This window comes from Drosophila obscura, unplaced genomic scaffold (genome assembly GCF_018151105.1).
Source record: "Drosophila obscura isolate BZ-5 IFL unplaced genomic scaffold, ASM1815110v1 contig_29, whole genome shotgun sequence".
NCBI classification, from domain to species: Eukaryota; Metazoa; Arthropoda; class Insecta; order Diptera; family Drosophilidae; genus Drosophila; species Drosophila obscura.
The window spans coordinates 238,041-255,877 of NW_024542816.1; the positions used below are offsets into that span (position 1 = coordinate 238,041).

The 17,837-nt window shown below is 48.3% G+C and overlaps 2 protein-coding genes across 2 annotated transcripts in view; one reads left to right on the forward strand and one right to left on the reverse strand.

The window, feature by feature from the left end:
• Positions 1-17,837, forward strand: part of LOC111075820 — a 48,101-nt gene that overhangs the window by 9,894 nt on the left and 20,370 nt on the right.
• LOC111075822 (cuticle protein 2) lies at positions 1,490-2,447 on the reverse strand. Its single transcript, XM_022369312.2, has 3 exons — positions 2,034-2,447; positions 1,702-1,935; positions 1,490-1,644 (listed from the first exon to the last, which is right to left on the reverse strand). The coding sequence occupies exons 1-3, from the start codon at positions 2,303-2,305 to the stop codon at positions 1,530-1,532; spliced, it is 621 nt and encodes a 206-aa protein (XP_022225004.2). The 5' UTR covers positions 2,306-2,447; the 3' UTR covers positions 1,490-1,529.

A 17,837-nucleotide genomic window follows, 5' to 3' on the forward strand; every position in this document is an offset into this window, starting at 1 on the left:
CGAAGCGGGGCCGCAACATGGAAAATAATTTATAAAATTCATAAGCGCCTTTAATTTATGAGAACATCCTGCCCCAGTCCCTGCCCCGTCGTTTGCCCCAAGCGGTTCTGTGTAATTTTAATTAATGCTAAAACGGAATGCGAATGCTAAATGCCCCCCAGAAGAGGGAAAAGCAGATAGCAGAGCAGAGCAGAGAACGCGATGAGAAGGCGACACGAGAATAGCTCAAGGAAGCAGCAGAATGCGGCAAAATCAGCGAAAATATAACCGAAAACAATACAAAAAGAACAGCAGAAGAAAGTTTAGAGACAATGGAAGAAAGAAACCTGACAGCAGGAGAAGGGGAAGAGCAGGGAAGAGCAGAACAGGAAGGGAGATGGGAGATGGGGGATGGGGGATGGGACTTTTGCAAAGGCTCAGCGGTTGACATTTCTATTCTGTGGTCTAACCGTGCCGGGAGTACAGTGGGTACAGGTGGCACAGGGTAACATGAACCGAACGCCGTTGTAATTAAATATGCCCTTCGCACAAAGATATAGAAACAATTACTATGGCCAGATATGGCTCTCCATGGAGCAAAGTATTTTCTATAAAATAAGTAAATTCCAACCGCGATCTGCAAGGGAATTGAATGGCTCTTCCTCTGCTCTTCTTTTTATTCTTTTGCAGTTGTTGCTGCTGTTGTCCGCTCGAAGTGAGGAGAGGGTCGGAACTGGGGGGCACTGAGGGGACAGACGACAGAGCCGCAGACGATGGCAAAAGTTGGCTTTACTTATGATTAATGCCATTGTCGCCTGTTCAAGTTTCCCTCGCTGAGCGGCGCTGAGTGGCCGATGGCGGTGAGCGGTGGGCGGTGGGCGGTGGGCAGGCAAGGATTGAGCTTGTTTTGATTGCAGACTTTACGACTCGAAACTCCTTAACTTAACTGCATATTAATCAGCACTTGGGTTGGGGCCTCAGTCTGAGTCTCTCTCATTCTCAGTCTCTGTCTCAGTCTTAGCCTCAGTCTCTGCCCTTTCTGTGGCTGTGGCTGTGTTTGTATTGGCAACTTCTTTTATTTCGGCAAAAGTCAAAGGCCAAAAAGAGGTGAACAGCGAAAGGGCGGACCCATGCCCCAACACTCTGGGGCGTGGCCAAGAAGTTGTTACCCCAAATTAGATACGAAGGCGGCTTCTGTTGCTGCTGCTGTTTGCTGGTGCGGGTGGCAAGGGAGTAATAAGGGCGGATAATAGGGGATCAAAATGCGCTTCGATTATGGGGCATAGCTGGAAGATAAACCCTGAGTTCTCATCGAATTAGTTGCCGGACTTTGCCCAGCTCTAAGGCAGGGATTTTCAATTGGGAAGTTTCCTGATTTTGAGACCACTTTCCCAGACAATTTTGCTGATGGAATTCCACATTAAATGGCGGCATCGAGTGTTTTGTGGGGTGTGGGGAGTTTATTGTCAATTTATTTGGAATATACAACAAAAAAAGGAATCGGATCGGATCGGGGATCAAGGATCGGGATTGGCAAAGGGAGGCCGCCCTTAGTAGTGTCTGCGCTGGCGATAGCCGGGCGGCAGATACCGCGTGTTCGGTGCCTGGACATGCGACGAGGCCGATCCCCTATAGGCGCCGCCATAGGAGCCTCCGGATGCGCGTCTGTAGATAAGAGAGGTTGAGAGAGGGGGTTGAAGGCTGCTGGCTGCTGCAACTCACCCAGCTGGGCCACCGGCGGGTGCGTGAGCGTTAGCAGCGGGCACTGACGGGGATGTAGGCAGATGTGCGCCCTCGGCGTGGAATCCGTCCTTGTCCGCCTTGTAGTTCACCGTGTACTGCTGGCCATCGTCGCCCGTGTAGGAGTAGGATCCGCGCACGCCCAGCGAGCCGTGGGGCCAGCCCCCACGGAACTCTCCGGTCTCATCGCGATGGATGCCGTTGCCCGTGTCGAAGCTGTACAGAGAGGATGGAGGAGCCAGTAGTGGATTTGGATTAGCAAATTTCTTTTTTTTTTTTATCTGTGGGTTTCGCTTGCTCCTTGGGGTACGCACCCAAAGTTGTAGTTGCCGCTGGCGTCGCTCTGGTAGTCGCTCCGCACGATGGGAATCTGCGGCTGCTGCTGCTGGCGCTGATAGCCCGAGGCAGCAGCTCCAGGGGCGGCAGAGCGTCCATGTCCCTGGCCACTGACGCCGTGGTAATGGAGCTGCGAGGCCTGGGACTGGGGCTGGGTGCTGGGCAGATAACGCTGGCTGAGGCGTCCGGCCAGGGTCGAGGCGGGGGCGGCCAGGAGCAGGCTGGCAACGGTCAGCAGAGAGCGCCACATGCTGCACGCGCTCAAAACAAACACACACAAAAAAATACACAAGAAAAAAAATATCACCAAAATTAATGGAGTCGAGTGGCAGAGGTGGCAGAGCAGCAGATGGAGCGCGGGGAACGCTTGAACGGCGACTGTTGCTGGCTCTGTCGAAGCGTTTTGGCTTTATAGTCTCGACCACGATGTTGGCCCGGCCAACAAACATTACCACACACACAGACACGGGGACAGCCACTGGAGCAATCCGTGCTCAATTTTAATTGTTTTTTGTTCAACTTCTTGGACGGTTTTTTTTTTGCCGGCTTGTGTTTGTTTTTTGGCCATTTAATTAGCCCAAAAGGCAGACACGACTGCCGCTGCATCAACGAACAATTTTTGGAATAGTTTTTCGCTTCGCTGCGCTCTCTCCCTCTCTCTCTCTGCCACTCCTCAGAGTGTCGTCTCCTGCATGGAATGTGTCTTTGTCTTGTTCTTGGGTCTCTTGTCGCGGGTGGACTTGGCCCACCCACCCCTTGGTGGGTCGGTTTGGGTGCGGCTGAGGTGGAGGACGGAGGTTGGAGTGCAACCCGCTGTTGCGGTACATGCCACTTGGAACTTGGTCAAAATGCTGCGCCTAAACTAATTATAGCAATGGCAGCGATGGCATCCATTCTCTGCCCCTCGGCCACTCCGCCAGTCAGTGGCGTAGTCTCGCAGAAGTCGCAGAGGGGGTTCAAGTTCGTATTCCATTTGCCATGTAAGAGTCTCCCTCTCTCTCTTCCTTTGATCCCCATTCACCCGACTGGCCGCTTCTGTCTGCTATTATAAGCAGAAATCAAAAAAGGCGAAGAGTAGAAGAGTACAAAAACACTCTTGCGGAGTTCCGGTTCGTGGATGGAGCGAATCGAGTGCCCTCCTCACACACTCGAGGGCCATTTTACAACAAGCGGCAGCCCCATCTCGGATTCTATCAAAACAACTTGAGAGCTGGACAATAAACGATGGGCTGAGCTGGTCTGAGCTGGTCTGAGCTGGGCTTAGCTGAGCTGCTGTTAATGTTGCTGTTGATGAGCAGATGATGGAGATTAAGATCTGTTGTGGATGCGATGATAAACCCAAAGAAAAAAAAGATAAAGATAGAGATAAAGAAACAGTAGCCGCACCATCCAAGAGATTCTCAATATTCTGATGATGATAAATGGGTGTATTCCCCCTTGGGGCGGGTGGTCAGCGTTCAAGATCGAACACAGAATGTACTCGCAAATGTTCGTGGCGATGGATAACTTTTACTTTTGCTGTGTGGCAAGCGTATTACGTGTGTAGTAATCCACACAGTACACCAGACATTCCCAATTAGGTGGGGGATTAATGTTTAAAAATAGTTTTGCAACATCATCGCGTAGCATCGTGAAGCTCTCCCGCCCGCGGACGGACTGCAGTTGAACCCAAAAACAGAATTAGAATTCGAATTCGAATTAGAAACTGGTTCCCCCCAAGCCCAAGCCCCAATGGCTCGTTATGTTATGTACGAGTATTCTGCGGATTTTCCATGGTGCCAAATTCAATTCCCTTGCTTGGTATGTATATCCGCAATTATGATGTGATGATCAATTATGATCGCAGTGAATTTGTTATTGCTGCTCGCTGGCGCTGCTTAATAATTTTGATAGCTAAGAATAAACAGCAAAAGCAAAGAGCCAGCTGGCAGGCAGGCCGGCAGGCAGCAGGCAAAGCTTCATTAATTAATAATAATATTAATAAATGATGAACATATCGAATAAAAGCGTGAAAAGTGAGGCTTCAATGCTAATGATGCTTCGGGCTAAGATCGATCATTAGTGGCTTTGTTTTACTGTGCCCCACCGGCTAGTTGGCGTCCAGCTGCAGCCCCACAACTCCCCTAACCAAAGCCCAGATGTCAGCCCCCAAATTGAACGCTTCGTTGACGCCTGAAAGTGTATAATGCACAGTTACTGCTACGACACTCGCTAATGCCGTCTCATTATGTTTCATTAACGGTGACTGTTACCAGTTACCTCTTACCTCTTACCTGTACACCAATTCAGTTCCCTCCTCAGCTACAGATACGGAATACGGAATACGAGTGCATATCTACCTGTCATCCTCCTCCTCCTCCTCCTCCTCCACAGTTCTGTTGTGTTCTTCTGTTACTCACATAATTTATGCAGCAGCGGGGCAAAGTTTTCGTGTTGCGAGTCCCCGGCTTAAGCGCTTAAGCGGATGTAATGCCAGCCGCAAATGAACTTGTAATTTACTCGTGCAATGCATCTGACACTGACGGGGCTGACGACTGACGGCTGACAGTACTCTGCTCGGTACATCTGTTCGGTTACAGCTGCTCGGTACAGCTGCTCGTTACAGCTGCTCGTTACAGCTGCTCGATAGTTGTTAGTTGCACTTGCACAGCAGTTGCTTCTGTTCAGTCTCGTAGGATTCGTCGTGGGATTCAATATTGGTTTAATTTTTTAACCATAGCAGCAGAAGATCGAAAGGTAGAACACATCATTGTGGGCGGAGTCGCACTCGTCTGTGGCTAATTGAATCATGAAATCATGAATGAAACAGAAATTTCTTCATTTTTTGCACATTTTCCCTATTGGAACTTAAGTAATCGCCTTTAAGAGAGATGCAGCGATAAAGGAGAGACAGGAAGGGAGCTGGAGAAACGCAAACATTTGCGTAGGCCAGCAGCAGGAGCAGCAGCAGGAGCAGGAGCCTGTTCCACTTCCATAGTTCCCATAGCTGCTTTCGATGCCTGTGCCGCGATAAGAACTTCAAGTAGTCATCGACTTCCAAGCGGGGGGGTTGGGTTGTTTTGGGTTGCTTTGGGTTGGGTTGGGTTGGGTGCTTTGCAGAGCAGGAGAAGCTGCCAGGGGTGGTGGGCTAATGGGGTTTTCCTCTCCTGTTCTGTCTTGATGCTGTTGCTGTCAGCGTTCTTATCGGACTCGCTCCTCTCCTGATCGACCTGCCCCGTTGTTTCTGTTTCCGTTTATGATTTTCCCTTTGAACTTTTCTACGCTCGCACAACAGACAACGGAAAAAATGTCAAATTCAGCTATTTGTTTAATTGAAAGTAAAGCAAAGAAAGCGAAAACGAAGACGACAGAGAAACAGGAACAGAAATAGCAGGAGCAGGAGCAAGAGCAAGAGCTAGAGCTAGAGCATGCCCTCTGGCCTTTAAGAGAGGGCGTATCCAATTGTTGTGTGTCATTAATTTAAATTAGGGCTCGATGTGCCGTCCCCCCATTTTGCATCGATTTGCTACTTGGCTGAATGCTCAGCCGAACGAATCATCATCATCATCATCATCTCAGCCCAGAAGCCACCATCAGTCAGGCCTTGCGACAGGGGATTATGCGATCATTCATTCATTGAACTCACTTGCAATATATTTAAATCTGTTAACGCAAATCAAGAAGATATACTATATAAAGCCATTCTTTTCCTCTCCATCTGTGCACTCAATTTATGTTCCCCAGTGGGAGGGGCCTGAAGTCCGAATGAATATATTTCCCAACATACTTGCCCCACCTGGATTTGTTGTGTGCTTTTGCTCGATTCCGAAACAGATAGAATATCTCTTGACGGCTGGCTCATCTCCTCTTTTAGCTATCGCCAAGTGGCCAAGTGACCAATGACCTCAGCAGTTGGCTTTGCGTTCCCCTCTGCCCATTGGAATCTCCACTTCCACATCCACATCGAAGCAACTTTAACTTTACTCTTATCGGCCACAGCCTGGCAACAATAACAATTTGTTGCTAATGCACATTTCTGTTTCCTTAACACACACATGCCCCAGCCGCAGCCGCAGCCCCAGGCCCAGGCCCAGCCCCAGCCCTTGCCCCCTACCCTTAGCAGCCTCATCCCAATATCCTGCTGATGGAACCCCCTGCATGGACCTTGGATGGCAGCGGGAACATGAGCTAAACTACTCATTAAGCCAACTTTGGCGCTTGTCCATATGAAACTCAAGCGATTTGTCCAGACTCAAGGATGGGGTTGGCCTCAATAGAGTTGGCGAATGGTTGGTGGATATGTTGTACATACATACATGCTGGGTGGATGGGTGGATGGGGGTGGGGTGCTTAGGGCTTAGGTGGGAGAGGATGAGTTTATCCCCAGTGCTATGTTTGATTAAGCAATTCCAGGCGGAAATTAAATGGACACGCAAAACAAACTCCGAGCTGGCCACCAGGAAAAAAAGGGTCAGCCTCTTAGTTAGAGAGAGAGAGGGAGACAGAGAGAGAGACAGATACTCGTGGCTGGATTCTCCATTTGGCCTGACTCCCCTTGGGGGTGGGGTTGGGGTTGGGGTGGTGTCTCTATCAAACTTAACTGAGCAGCGCTCAAGTGAGAAGATTAAATCGCCATAAATATTAACTACAGTTGCTTCCTGCAGGTCAAAAGTGGGTTGGGAGAGATGATAAGGAAGGGAAGGGACAGGGACAGGGGAAGGGACAGGTGGAAGGTAAAGTTGGGTGGCAGCTGGACCTCGATGTGGACCTGGGGACCTGTGCAGGGTAAAGGTACATAAGACAATTGGAAAGCGCTTGCCTTGATTTAGCACCGGAAGGCACGCACATCACGTGCGACCCCGCCAAAGGTCCTACAACTGGTCCCCTGGTGTTGCCACGCCTTTACCGCTCGCCCGCTCATCCTCCCACCCTCTCCCCCCATGGCAATGGCAATGCCTTGGGGCAAGTGTACAAATCAAATGATTTATTGGTGCAACCGTGGAACTGGAGCATCTCGCGTGAGAAGCCACCAAATAATTGAAACGTACGCATGTCAGTCTGTGACGAGAAAGAGGGGGGAGGCATGATCCAGGTAGAAACATGGGCGCTAAGGGAGTGGGGAATACTCGTAGCATCCTTTAAGATATACTTTCTATGTGAGGATTTAACATTAAATTTACTTAGTCGTTCGTGGGAATATCGCAGAAGTTATGTCTACAGTTTCGTGCTAATTGCTGTCCAGCAGTGGGCGATGGGCGTTGCGTGGGTTGGAGATGAAATGTGGCAGTTATACGGAATTTTCCACTACCCCTACCCCTGTACACCCCTCCTCTGACAGTCTTTTGAGAGCTAGCCCGATTGCATTTGCCGTTTGCTTTTGGCCAATTTGCGTTGACTGGAAGCATTCGAGTCATTAACCAATCGAACCGCACCTCACCGCACGCCGCACTGCACCCCACCCCACCCCCAGCCCGGCAGCATTGTGCATTCTGCACTGCACCGGCCGGTACGGTTCGGCGTAATAAGATTTCAACGGACTCGGATTTCGGAGCAGCATCCACCGGAGCTCCCTCCGACCCCCACCCACCCCGCACTGCCACACAGCAGCAGCAGCGACCCGACGCCCCCCAGTGTTGGTCATTCAGGAATCAACCCCATTTTCAGTTAGTTAATTGCTAATATTACACAAGTGCCAGACCCGAGCCGCATTAAAGTAAGCTATCCTCTCGCTCGCGCTCTATGCTCGAGCGTTCGTTTCGCTTCTTCGGCTTTGCGATGGCTTCCACTTGCTCTCTCTCTCTCCATTGCTATCTGCTCTGGCCACAGTGCGCTTGGTAAGTTAACGCACCGCTGAGATTAAGTGTGCTAACAGTAACTAGAGGCAAAGTTTTGTAAACATTACACATTTCCAATGGAAATAAGGATATTTGTTAGTTCCGAATTCCTCTTCGTTATGTGTCCCAACCTGTTCACACACTTCTCAGCCAGACTGTATGATCCGTTATTGTGCGCTCTCTTAGCGCAGACGCCGACAGCAGGCCGCCAGAGACCGGCGCAGGGTTGCTTCTGCTGTTGTGATTTCCGCTTTGCTCTTCTGCTTTCGCCATCGCTTTCCTCTGCTCTCTCCTCTGTTGTGGGTGCCGTGCCGCACGTGCCAAGCGTCTGTCCTGCGTTGGGGGTTGCTGCCGCTGCCGCGAGAGCTTCCACAGAGCCCAGAGCCGACGTGGCAGCAGCTAGTCACACTTTCGCGAACAGTTCAGCATCAGCCCTTGCAACCAGCGCATCGTCACGCGGGCGCCGCTGTCCCGTCCGTCGTCGACGGCAACTCAAAAGCAACCAAACAGTAGCAGCAGTAACAGTAACAGTAACGGCAACCAGTGCGACAGTGGACTGTGTGTCCCTAGCAGAACGAAACGGACAATTCAGAGCGCGCGAAAATAAAAGGGACTCAGGAAGAAACAGTTCAAAAGCATTAAGTTGTTTAATATTTTCTATACTTTTTTGTTGTTGTTATTGAGTGAGTGAGGCAGCGGCCCAAGAACAATCATAACACGACGAAGAAGAAGGCAAAGCGAAGCGGGTGATTTCTCTCAGTGTGCACCGTAGCCGCACACAACACACATATCAGCAGAGTGGAAGAGAGTGAGAGTGAGCATGGGAGAGAGAGGTGAGTGAGTGTTATCCAAATTAACAGTTACAATAACAACACAAGCGTGCAGGACAGCGTCAAAAATGCTTAATTTAACCGCTAATCGGGCTCGCGACTGGCCATTGATTAGCAAAATAATTAAGCTCTCCTTAGTGGTTAATGCTTGTGCGTTAGGGCGCACCGAAATATACATAGGAAAGAATAATGATAATAAGTGACGAGAACACGAAGCACGAACACACACGAAAACACAAAAACACAAACAAAACATGTGCGCAAGTCAAAATTGTCGTAACATTGCGAAATTGATTTTTCATCTGCCCCTGGTCTCTCCTTGCCCTCCAACGGTAAGCAAGAGAGCTTCTCTCTCTCTCTGCCATAGTACTGTGCAAAGTATATCAAATATGAGGTGTGCAGTCCGCCTAACACCAATATCCTGGAATGCAACTTATGTTGAAGCCTTACCCTCCATTGCATATCCCTTGCCACTGTACTCTCTTTTTGCGAGAGTGAGAGAGAGAGAGCGCCAAACTGTCTGGGAGTCGCGTCGTCAAGCTGCTACAGCAACAACAACCAGTGCTGCAAAAAACGCTTGTTTTTACGACGACTAATCAAAGCGGCTCGTTTTGGCAGCGACTTTTGCCGCTGGCAGCGCGCTTCTGTCGTCATGACCTTCATGACTCATCGTTTTGGGGAAAGCTCTCTTGAGCTCCCAGCCCCAACCCGCCCAGCCTCCTCGCCAGCCTGCTCTGACTTCTGACTACGTGCCATTGCATGGGCCCGTCCTTTGCTCTCTCGCTCTGCCTATCTATCTCTCTCTTATTACCGCAACCTCTCGGCTTCGGCTTTGGTTTTGTTATTTGCGCATTTAATTAAATTGTCTTTGCATATTAGCCGCCTCTCCACTCGCCACACGCCACACTCCATTGTTTTTGTTGCATGAAATTAGAGCGCGTGTAATTTATAGTTGACCCATTGTGTCCATTAATTTGCTCTGGCAACTCTGCGGCAACCACACCTTTGCTGGGAGCGCGTGCTGGAGCGGACCTGGAGCCTGTGCTGGAATTGCGTTTCCCTTTTGCCGATTGTTTTATTTCTGTTTTGTTGTGCGTGTCCTCGCGTGCCTGTGTGACCGATGAGAGAGATAGGGGAAGAGAGAGCTGGTGTTGTGTAAGGCAAGAACCGTTTAGATTATTCGGAGGAGTCGTAAGATCTCCATGGGAATGCTCTTTGGTTTCTTGAGAATGAAATGGTATTATTATTAATTGACTCTGGGATTGTATCGCTTTGACATCTCATATACCAGTCTACCTGAAGACTGTTCACCATTCCCAATATCTCAAATAGTACATTTAAATTATTGCCGTGCCAAAAAAACTAAAATTCAATAAAAACCCATTTCAATTTAATTCTGTCCCCATATTATTTTCTAAGTTTAAATGTTAACTAATTTAACCAATTTACAGATTAAAATTAAAATCATTATTTTTATAGTATTTTTCTTACTCCTATTTTTCCTCTATAATTATCTACTGTAAGAAAGATGATGCTCTAGGAAAGATCGTCCACAACTATCTCTCTAACTATTAAAAAAATCACAGCCATTTTTCCGAATCTCTATTAGTACTTACATAAAATGTTATGCAGATAGTTTAACCCAATTCGCAAAGTTTTGCAATATTGTAACCCAAGCTGAAAATCCACTTTTGCTTTTGGTAACTTAACGTAATGTCACAATCAAAAGAAGACTTTTGAAAAATTACTCTTATTTGGAAAACATATTCTCGAGCCTGAATCAATTACTGTTATTATTTACTATTATTTTACTTTAGCAACGGTTTTTGCTATTATTTTTAGAAATTATTATGTATTTATTTACTTTGTTGACTAACAATTCAGGGCGACAAATCATACAATAAACTATTTCCCATAAAAAATTAATGATATGGGTTTTCTCTTAACTAGTTAATTTCTTTGTTTTTGTATGAATATCTTCCACGGCAAATGATTTTAATTTAGTTCGAGGCTTTTAATTAGTCAAACTTTCTCTCAAACTCTGTTTCTCTCTGTCTCTTTAAATACAATTTTTTATTTATTAAACAGTTTTGCCTTCATGGGTATTCAAGGCGGGGTAATGGGCAGTGGTAATGGCAGGAGGCAGCAGGCAGCAGGCAGGAGGCAGCAGGCAGGAGGCGGTGTCAACTTTTAAGCCTTTTAATGAGCTCGAGGTCTGTCCTGCCTGACAGTCGAACTTAATGAAAAGAGCCGCCAAACAACCAAAAAAATATGCAAATGAATTTAGCCAAAAAAGAATATACATACGTACATATATTCGAGTATATATTATAATATAATGGAACGAAACGAAATGAAATGAAATGTAATGAGATGGCAGGGAAAACTTTTCCGGTTGCAGGAGGCGTTGCCGGGTCGGATCTCTCCGGTCCTGGCGTGTCAGGGACAGGACCATAGAGAGTTTCCAGTACAAACAGAAAAACCGAACCGAACCGAATCGAGGAAGTAGAAGTAGAAGGGAAGAGGAGAAAATGTAATCAAAGAGCATGCCAAAGGATGCTGCCCTTTTTCTTGGCTTTTGGTCAGACATCCTCGTAATATTAACAAATGGCAGGGCCATCAATTTGAGGCTTATTTAATGTTCGTTCAACAATTGCCCCAAAGAAGGGAAGGCGACTACTGTCGCATTACTTATGCCAGCCACTGTCAAATTATATAAGCGCCTGCCTCACAATCACCAAAATAAAAAATGTTCACTGAAAAATGTACGACACGGGAAGCGGGATGCGAGTGTGTGGCAGTCGGGCGGGGGCGGCGTGGGGGCGTGGACGTGGAAGTATGGGTTCACTCGAGAATTTTTGCATATAAGGACATGAATAATAAATTATCTGTGTAGCCCCCTGCCCTGCGGTGCCTGTAGTCGGTGTTTCATGAAGTGATTTTCCGCAATTTTCCAGGACCTGGCAGACGTCTGTCGAACACGAGATAAAAAACATTTTAGGCCTCACACAATGATGCACCCCCCCCATTGTTGTTATGTCGGAAAGGTGCGATGGGCCAAGGGGTGGCAGTGGGAGTGGGCAGTGGGAGGGGTTTTGCCTACAAAGAAAAGGGCCAGCAGAAAAAGAAAGCGACACAAGCCGCTTAGCGACGCGACGTCCCGCACTCTACACTGCCCAAAACAGATACGCAAACATCCATGTATGTAAAGTATGTTACGTAAATACGTATAGTAGGTATTTTTGGGTATTTTTTTAATTCGTGGAACTGTGGGAATGACATTTATTCGCCGTCTAAAATGTGCCATGACCAAAGGAACATGCTCAAGGCACGACAGATTTTCGAATGTATCGATTTAGAGTTTATCTTTGGAGAGGGAGAGACGGCGTTATTTCTGTCAGTGCAGCCAGTCCATGGATGATGATGGCCTGACTCACGCCTCACCCACACCCCCACCCCCACCCGCAGACTGTGAGAATGGTGGCTGTTGGCTGCTCCATAGACAGGCAGTCTTATTTTTGCACTAATGATTAATGGTTTTCGTCCTGTCCTGTAAGTCCTCGTCTTCGTCGTTGTCCTTGCCCCTTGCCTGCGGGCTGAAAGCTGAAAGCAGCGACAAATGCAAAACTCTCAGCACCCCCAAAAGGAAACCTTGGGTGTTGGCTCCTTCTTTCGCGTTTCAGCGTGCCACTTGTCGATTGCAGCTGTTGCAAATCTCAGTTGCCAGGAGGAAGATGTCGAGGGTCCATGCCCCATGCTGCCAGTGTTGACAAATGCATTTGGCGCGTGCTGCGTTGACATTTGTCAGGAGACAGGACACTGGAACAGGAGACAGAAGACTTGAGTAACCAGCTTATCGGCTGAGAGATAAAAAAAAAGAGACAGAGGCAGAGAGAGAGGCCAGGTCAGACCAGACCCTCCTTCGTCCTTCCTTTCGTTCGACACCTCACATCAAGTGTTGAGTTCCGTCAGTGGTTTTTTTTCTTAGTGTTGTAAACTGCTGTTCGCAAGTGTCTGTCATTCATTTTGGATCCCCAATTAGATGGGATGGATGTAGCTGGGGGAAATGGGAAAGCTCTTCGCTGCCGATAAGCCAATTGAAAGTTGACAAGTTCACGCACGCAGCGGAGAGTTTATGTTTTATAAACAGGATGACAAAAGGAAAATAAATAAAGGCGCAGGGGCAAGAGGACAAGGCATGGCTGGTGTGTGGAGTGTGTGCGGCCGGAATCGTTTACTGAATTTTAAAATGTTTCCTCCAGCCAGAACGATGACTATGCCGACAAATCCCTGACAGCTACTCCAAAAAGGTGCCAAGAAATGAGAGTAAATCGATTGATTAGGCACTTCGATTGATTCAAAAGTGTGGACTACGTGGAGTGTGCCCATGGCTGGGTTTTTCGGAAACCCGAAAGACGTTTAAAATTGAGTTCAGGTGCAGAATAAACAAGACTCTCTCTGGTGGACTCTGCTAAACCTCGATTGAAATACATATGTACTCTTTCTCGGGCTCCACTAAATAAGGCTTTTATGGCATTGCCAATACAGATACCGAAACAGATACAGATACAGATACGGTAGAGTGCAGCAGGGTGGTGTTTCGATTAAAAATTCAAAATTGCTAGCTTTAAATTGCCCTGGCAAATGATCTCATAGCATATTCTGCGGAGCTCCGCAGTTAATACGAGTACACGAATTTGAGGAACATTAAACATTACCTTTACCTTTAGCTTCTTCCATTTCAATTACATTTCTTCCACAGTCCTCCTCAGTCCACACTCCAAAGTGGAGTTGTGTTCTCTTTGCTGTTGCCCCACTCCATGCCACTCCACGAAGCAGAAAAAGGGAAATCTTTGGCTAATGTTTCCCCAGTGTAATCGAATGGAAATTGCGTTGAAAGGTCGCTCGCTCTCGCTTGGGCTCGCCCTCAGAACTTTCTTCATGTGGGAATGAAAGCACAAAAATTGCACGACACTGGAACATGTGTAACAACAACAACAACAACAAGTGTTAAGTCAAACACCTTTTGTGGCAACCCCTCGCCAACCCACCGTACCCCACCCACTCATACTCCTACTACTCGCACTCCTCCGCAGGGTGCTCGTGTTGCCCAGCGCAGCGCAATTTGTCATTTGGTAAATGAAAATGGAAGAAGAATCGAGGGGGAGGGGGGAGCAAGCATCACAGTGAATGAAAAAGTCTGGGGCCAGCTCTATTAAATATTCACCCCTTTTTGTTGTTGTATTTTTCGGCCGAAAAAGGGAGGGCGGGTACGACTTGGACCCTCCATCCTGCCACCTGCCACATGCAACCTGCCACATGCCACCTGCCTGCCACCTTTCTCCTCCCATTGTAAGTTTCCGTTTATTTTGCTGATGTTTACAAATTTTCACGCCAAAATGAAAAAACTTTTCGGCAAAGTGTTGGAGTGGGGAGGGGGATAGAGGTTAGAGGTCGCAGGTCGGTCTTATGCAACCATCTCCTTTCGGGTACGTGAGTCGCCTTCAGCAGGAAACTTCTTTTGTTTTGGCTTTTGGCTCTTCTGCCGCTGCCGCTGCTGTTCTGCTGCTGTTCTGCTTGTCCTGTCATGTGTCAAGTGTTGAGGCGAGTAAACAGCAGAAAAACGGACGAGGAAGGAGGGGAGGAGGGACGCAGGACAGGACATGACTAACGGTAGAAATAGAAAAATAGCATGAGTAAGAGCTGGAAGGAGGTGCCTCAGACACACACACACACACACATATATGTACATATGTACATACGAGTGTGAGGAGGAGTGACTTTCATTGATAAGAGGAGCAAACTTCTCACAGGAGCAAACCACACTGACAAAGGCAGGAACATCCTTTTGGATAGCCCTCCCTCACCCAACCCCAACCGTCGGCAACCCATCGGCAACTGGCATACGAGAATGTATGAAATGATATTTTATTTTTAACCGTTTTTGGGTGTGTGTTGGGGAAAGTTCCCCAATATATATTTCCTCTGCCGGTGCGGGCGGCGCCCTCGCTGGGTCCCCCCCCCCGTTTACTCCCCCCCACCCACGGTTATTAAAAAATTTTTTAAACCTTCTCGTTGGTTTTTGAAGTCTTGCAACAAATAGGACTGCCTCCTCCCATTTCCATACTGCCCCCTGGATTCCCGGGAATGGAATTTTCTATGGACAGGCTGCCATTCCATGCCCCATGCCCCATGCCATCACCAACCTGCACCTGACCACAGGACGCGTAATAAGTGTGGGGAGGGGGGAGGTGGAGTGGCACTCTGCGTTCCCCCAACAACGCCTAATGACAGCCGGGCAACAGTTTGCGTAAATTGCTTATTTATGCCTGTTCCGTGGGTTCATGGTCTTTGGTCCCTGGCCTTGGTCCCTGGGCCCTGCTCCTGTCGTCGTATCCTGCATGTCTATGCATTCAGTCCCGTTGTATCCCGTTGTTGTATTTGTTATGTAAAGTGCGCTTAGCTGTATTTTTAGGCCAGCCAAAATGGTAACTCGTGTTGCGGTTACCCCACCACCACCACCCGCACCGTAGCAGCAGCCGCAGCCGCTCCCCGCATTGTCGAATCCTGCAATCCATCGGCGTTTGGTCGGTTGGTCATTTTCGTTGATTTGTCACGTACGCGCCACGCCAACAGATGGCGCAGCTGTGCGGTTGGTCCAGCGATTGACCGTTCGGCCGGCAGTTGGCAGTCGGCAGCATGCGCCAGCAGCGTGCTCAAATGGTGAATTATGCTAATATATATATTGTACCCATACCACCCACTGCCACTCCCACTCCTCCCACTCTCTTTGGTTTCGCACTTGTAACGTGTGGAAAAATCTAGTTTTCTGCCGTCCCCTGTTTATGTTTTCATAAAATATTCACACAAAAAGGGGAGCGGCGGCGGCTGACAGACAGACACCGTCCCCCCGAGAGAGAGAGGTGGTTCCACATGTGCCACATTATGCGTCATCGTTACCGGCACCAGCGCCTGCCCCTGCCACTGCCCCAACACACACACCAACGCACACATAGAATATGCGTCGCGTCGCCACATGTGCGCAACAAATTGCGTCTGCCTGTTTGAATTTTTGCAGTTACATTTCCGTTGCAACGGCGTCAACATCCCACATGCCACATCCACCTTTCATCTTCCACCATGGACGTCGATGGCATTTCAATAAGCAGAATCCACAGCCAGAGGCAAAAAGCAAAGAAGGAGCCCAAGAATCGAATTGAAACGAAAGTACTGCCCCTGCCCCTGCCCCTGCCCTTGCCTTTGCCTTTGGTTTTTGCCCACTGATCTCACTCCCCCTAACGACTTGGGGGCAGACTCTTATAGTGGTGCAAGCCTCATAATTTGGATGCGAATTGAGCGAAACGAGAGAGGAAGTGCCATATCAAGGATAGCAGATCTCACCGCAGTGTTCGTCCGGGTCCAACAAATCAGAATCAAATTAGAATTAGAATCAGATACTCAAATCAGATCAATCGGCTGATTGCAAATACGTTTACACATACAAATCACCCGAGTAAACTTTACTCAGTAAACTCACTCAGCGTTGACGGACACGCACTTGCATGCGCATGCATGCGCGCTCAAGCTGTGCCTTCGCTTATTCTGGCTGGCTCGTTCGTGTTTCGGGTGTTCGGGTGTTCGGGTGTCTGTTGCTTCGGCTCAGCAGTGATCGTTCGTATTGATTGTGAGCAAAGACGGAAATGAGTAAAGCTCAGCTCGTACGATTTTATTGCAAGTGAAGCAGCAGTCGGCACACAGACCTGCACATGTGTGCTTTTTGCAGACCTCTGACTTAGATTAGAATCCAATGCAAAGTGCAGTAAGACTCGTTAGATATTAATAATTTACGCTACTCAATAGATTTTTTGTTGTATTTTATTTTCCAGTATTTTGCTGGTAATTTCTAATATTCACATCCACGCGTACTCTTTGCCCCACTGTGTGGGGCCTGCAGCTCACAAGCTCACAAAGTGGGCAGCATACACAATTGAGGAAAAGTATAAATCTGATTTATGTCGCTGGATTTGCCGGCCCCTCACACGAGTGTCTCCTGGCTGTCTGGGGCTGTCCTGGGAGGGTGTTTGGAGGGGGTGCCTCTAAGATGTGTGTGTGTGTGTGTGTGCATGGGGGGGCAGAGATTGGAGGAAATCGCTGCAAATTCGCATCAAATTTTCATATTTACTATGAATTACAAATGGTGAGATTATGGAAATGGCTGCCAGCCGAGTGGCCCAGCTGCGATTGCCAGAGCGGAAGCCAGAGCTTTGGCTCTAGCCTCTGGGCTTAGCCTCGTTCCGCTATCGATCTAAGCGAGTACAGTCACGTCTCCCCCCTCCCATTCTCCATCTCCCATACACGCATGATGATGACTGTTCCACTTGGACCATAGTCCTTCTCCTCCTCCATAGATGTTGATGTTGTGACTCATATTTGTTGGGGGCTCTGGAGACAGTGGAGACCAGCGCAGAGTGAGGATTAGGTGGCTTTCGCTGCCCATTCCCCATTGCCCATTGCCACTCCCACTCTGCCATAAACCTGATACGACAGCAGACGGCAGACGGCAGACAGCAGACAGCAAAGTTATTCCATTTCATCGCAAGTAATACCTGTGGACAAATTGCAACCAAGGATACAGCCAGAGCTGAGCTGAGCTGAGAGGATGGATGGATGACTGGGGTGTGGTGTGCTATGTGCTGTGCCGCATGTAGCATATTTAATGACAAAGAAACTCGTGTCAAGGATTACTAATTAGTGTCTGGACGTTGACGACCATCATCCTGGCAATGATGATGATGATGATGTGGCTTAACTGCAGGGTAGATGGAAAATTGGGGACTCGCTGGATTGAGTGGCGCTTCAATATAATGTTTGCTTTTTTTGCTTTTTAAATTGACTTTGGTCGCGCACCCAAATTGAGTTGTCTCCCCTCCTCCTCCCACTCCCCCTCCCTGTCTGCACCACGTCTGATAAGCGTTTCCATGTCTTACCTGCGGCTTAAGTGAAATTTCGTTGCGGTCCCATGTGTATCCCCCCAAGCAGCAGCAGCAGCAGAATCAGCAGCAGCTGCTGGATTACGGGAGAGGAGTGCCAGTGCCCCTTTAATTGCATTCAAGCTGCTTGCTGTATGTCAGGGTGGGCG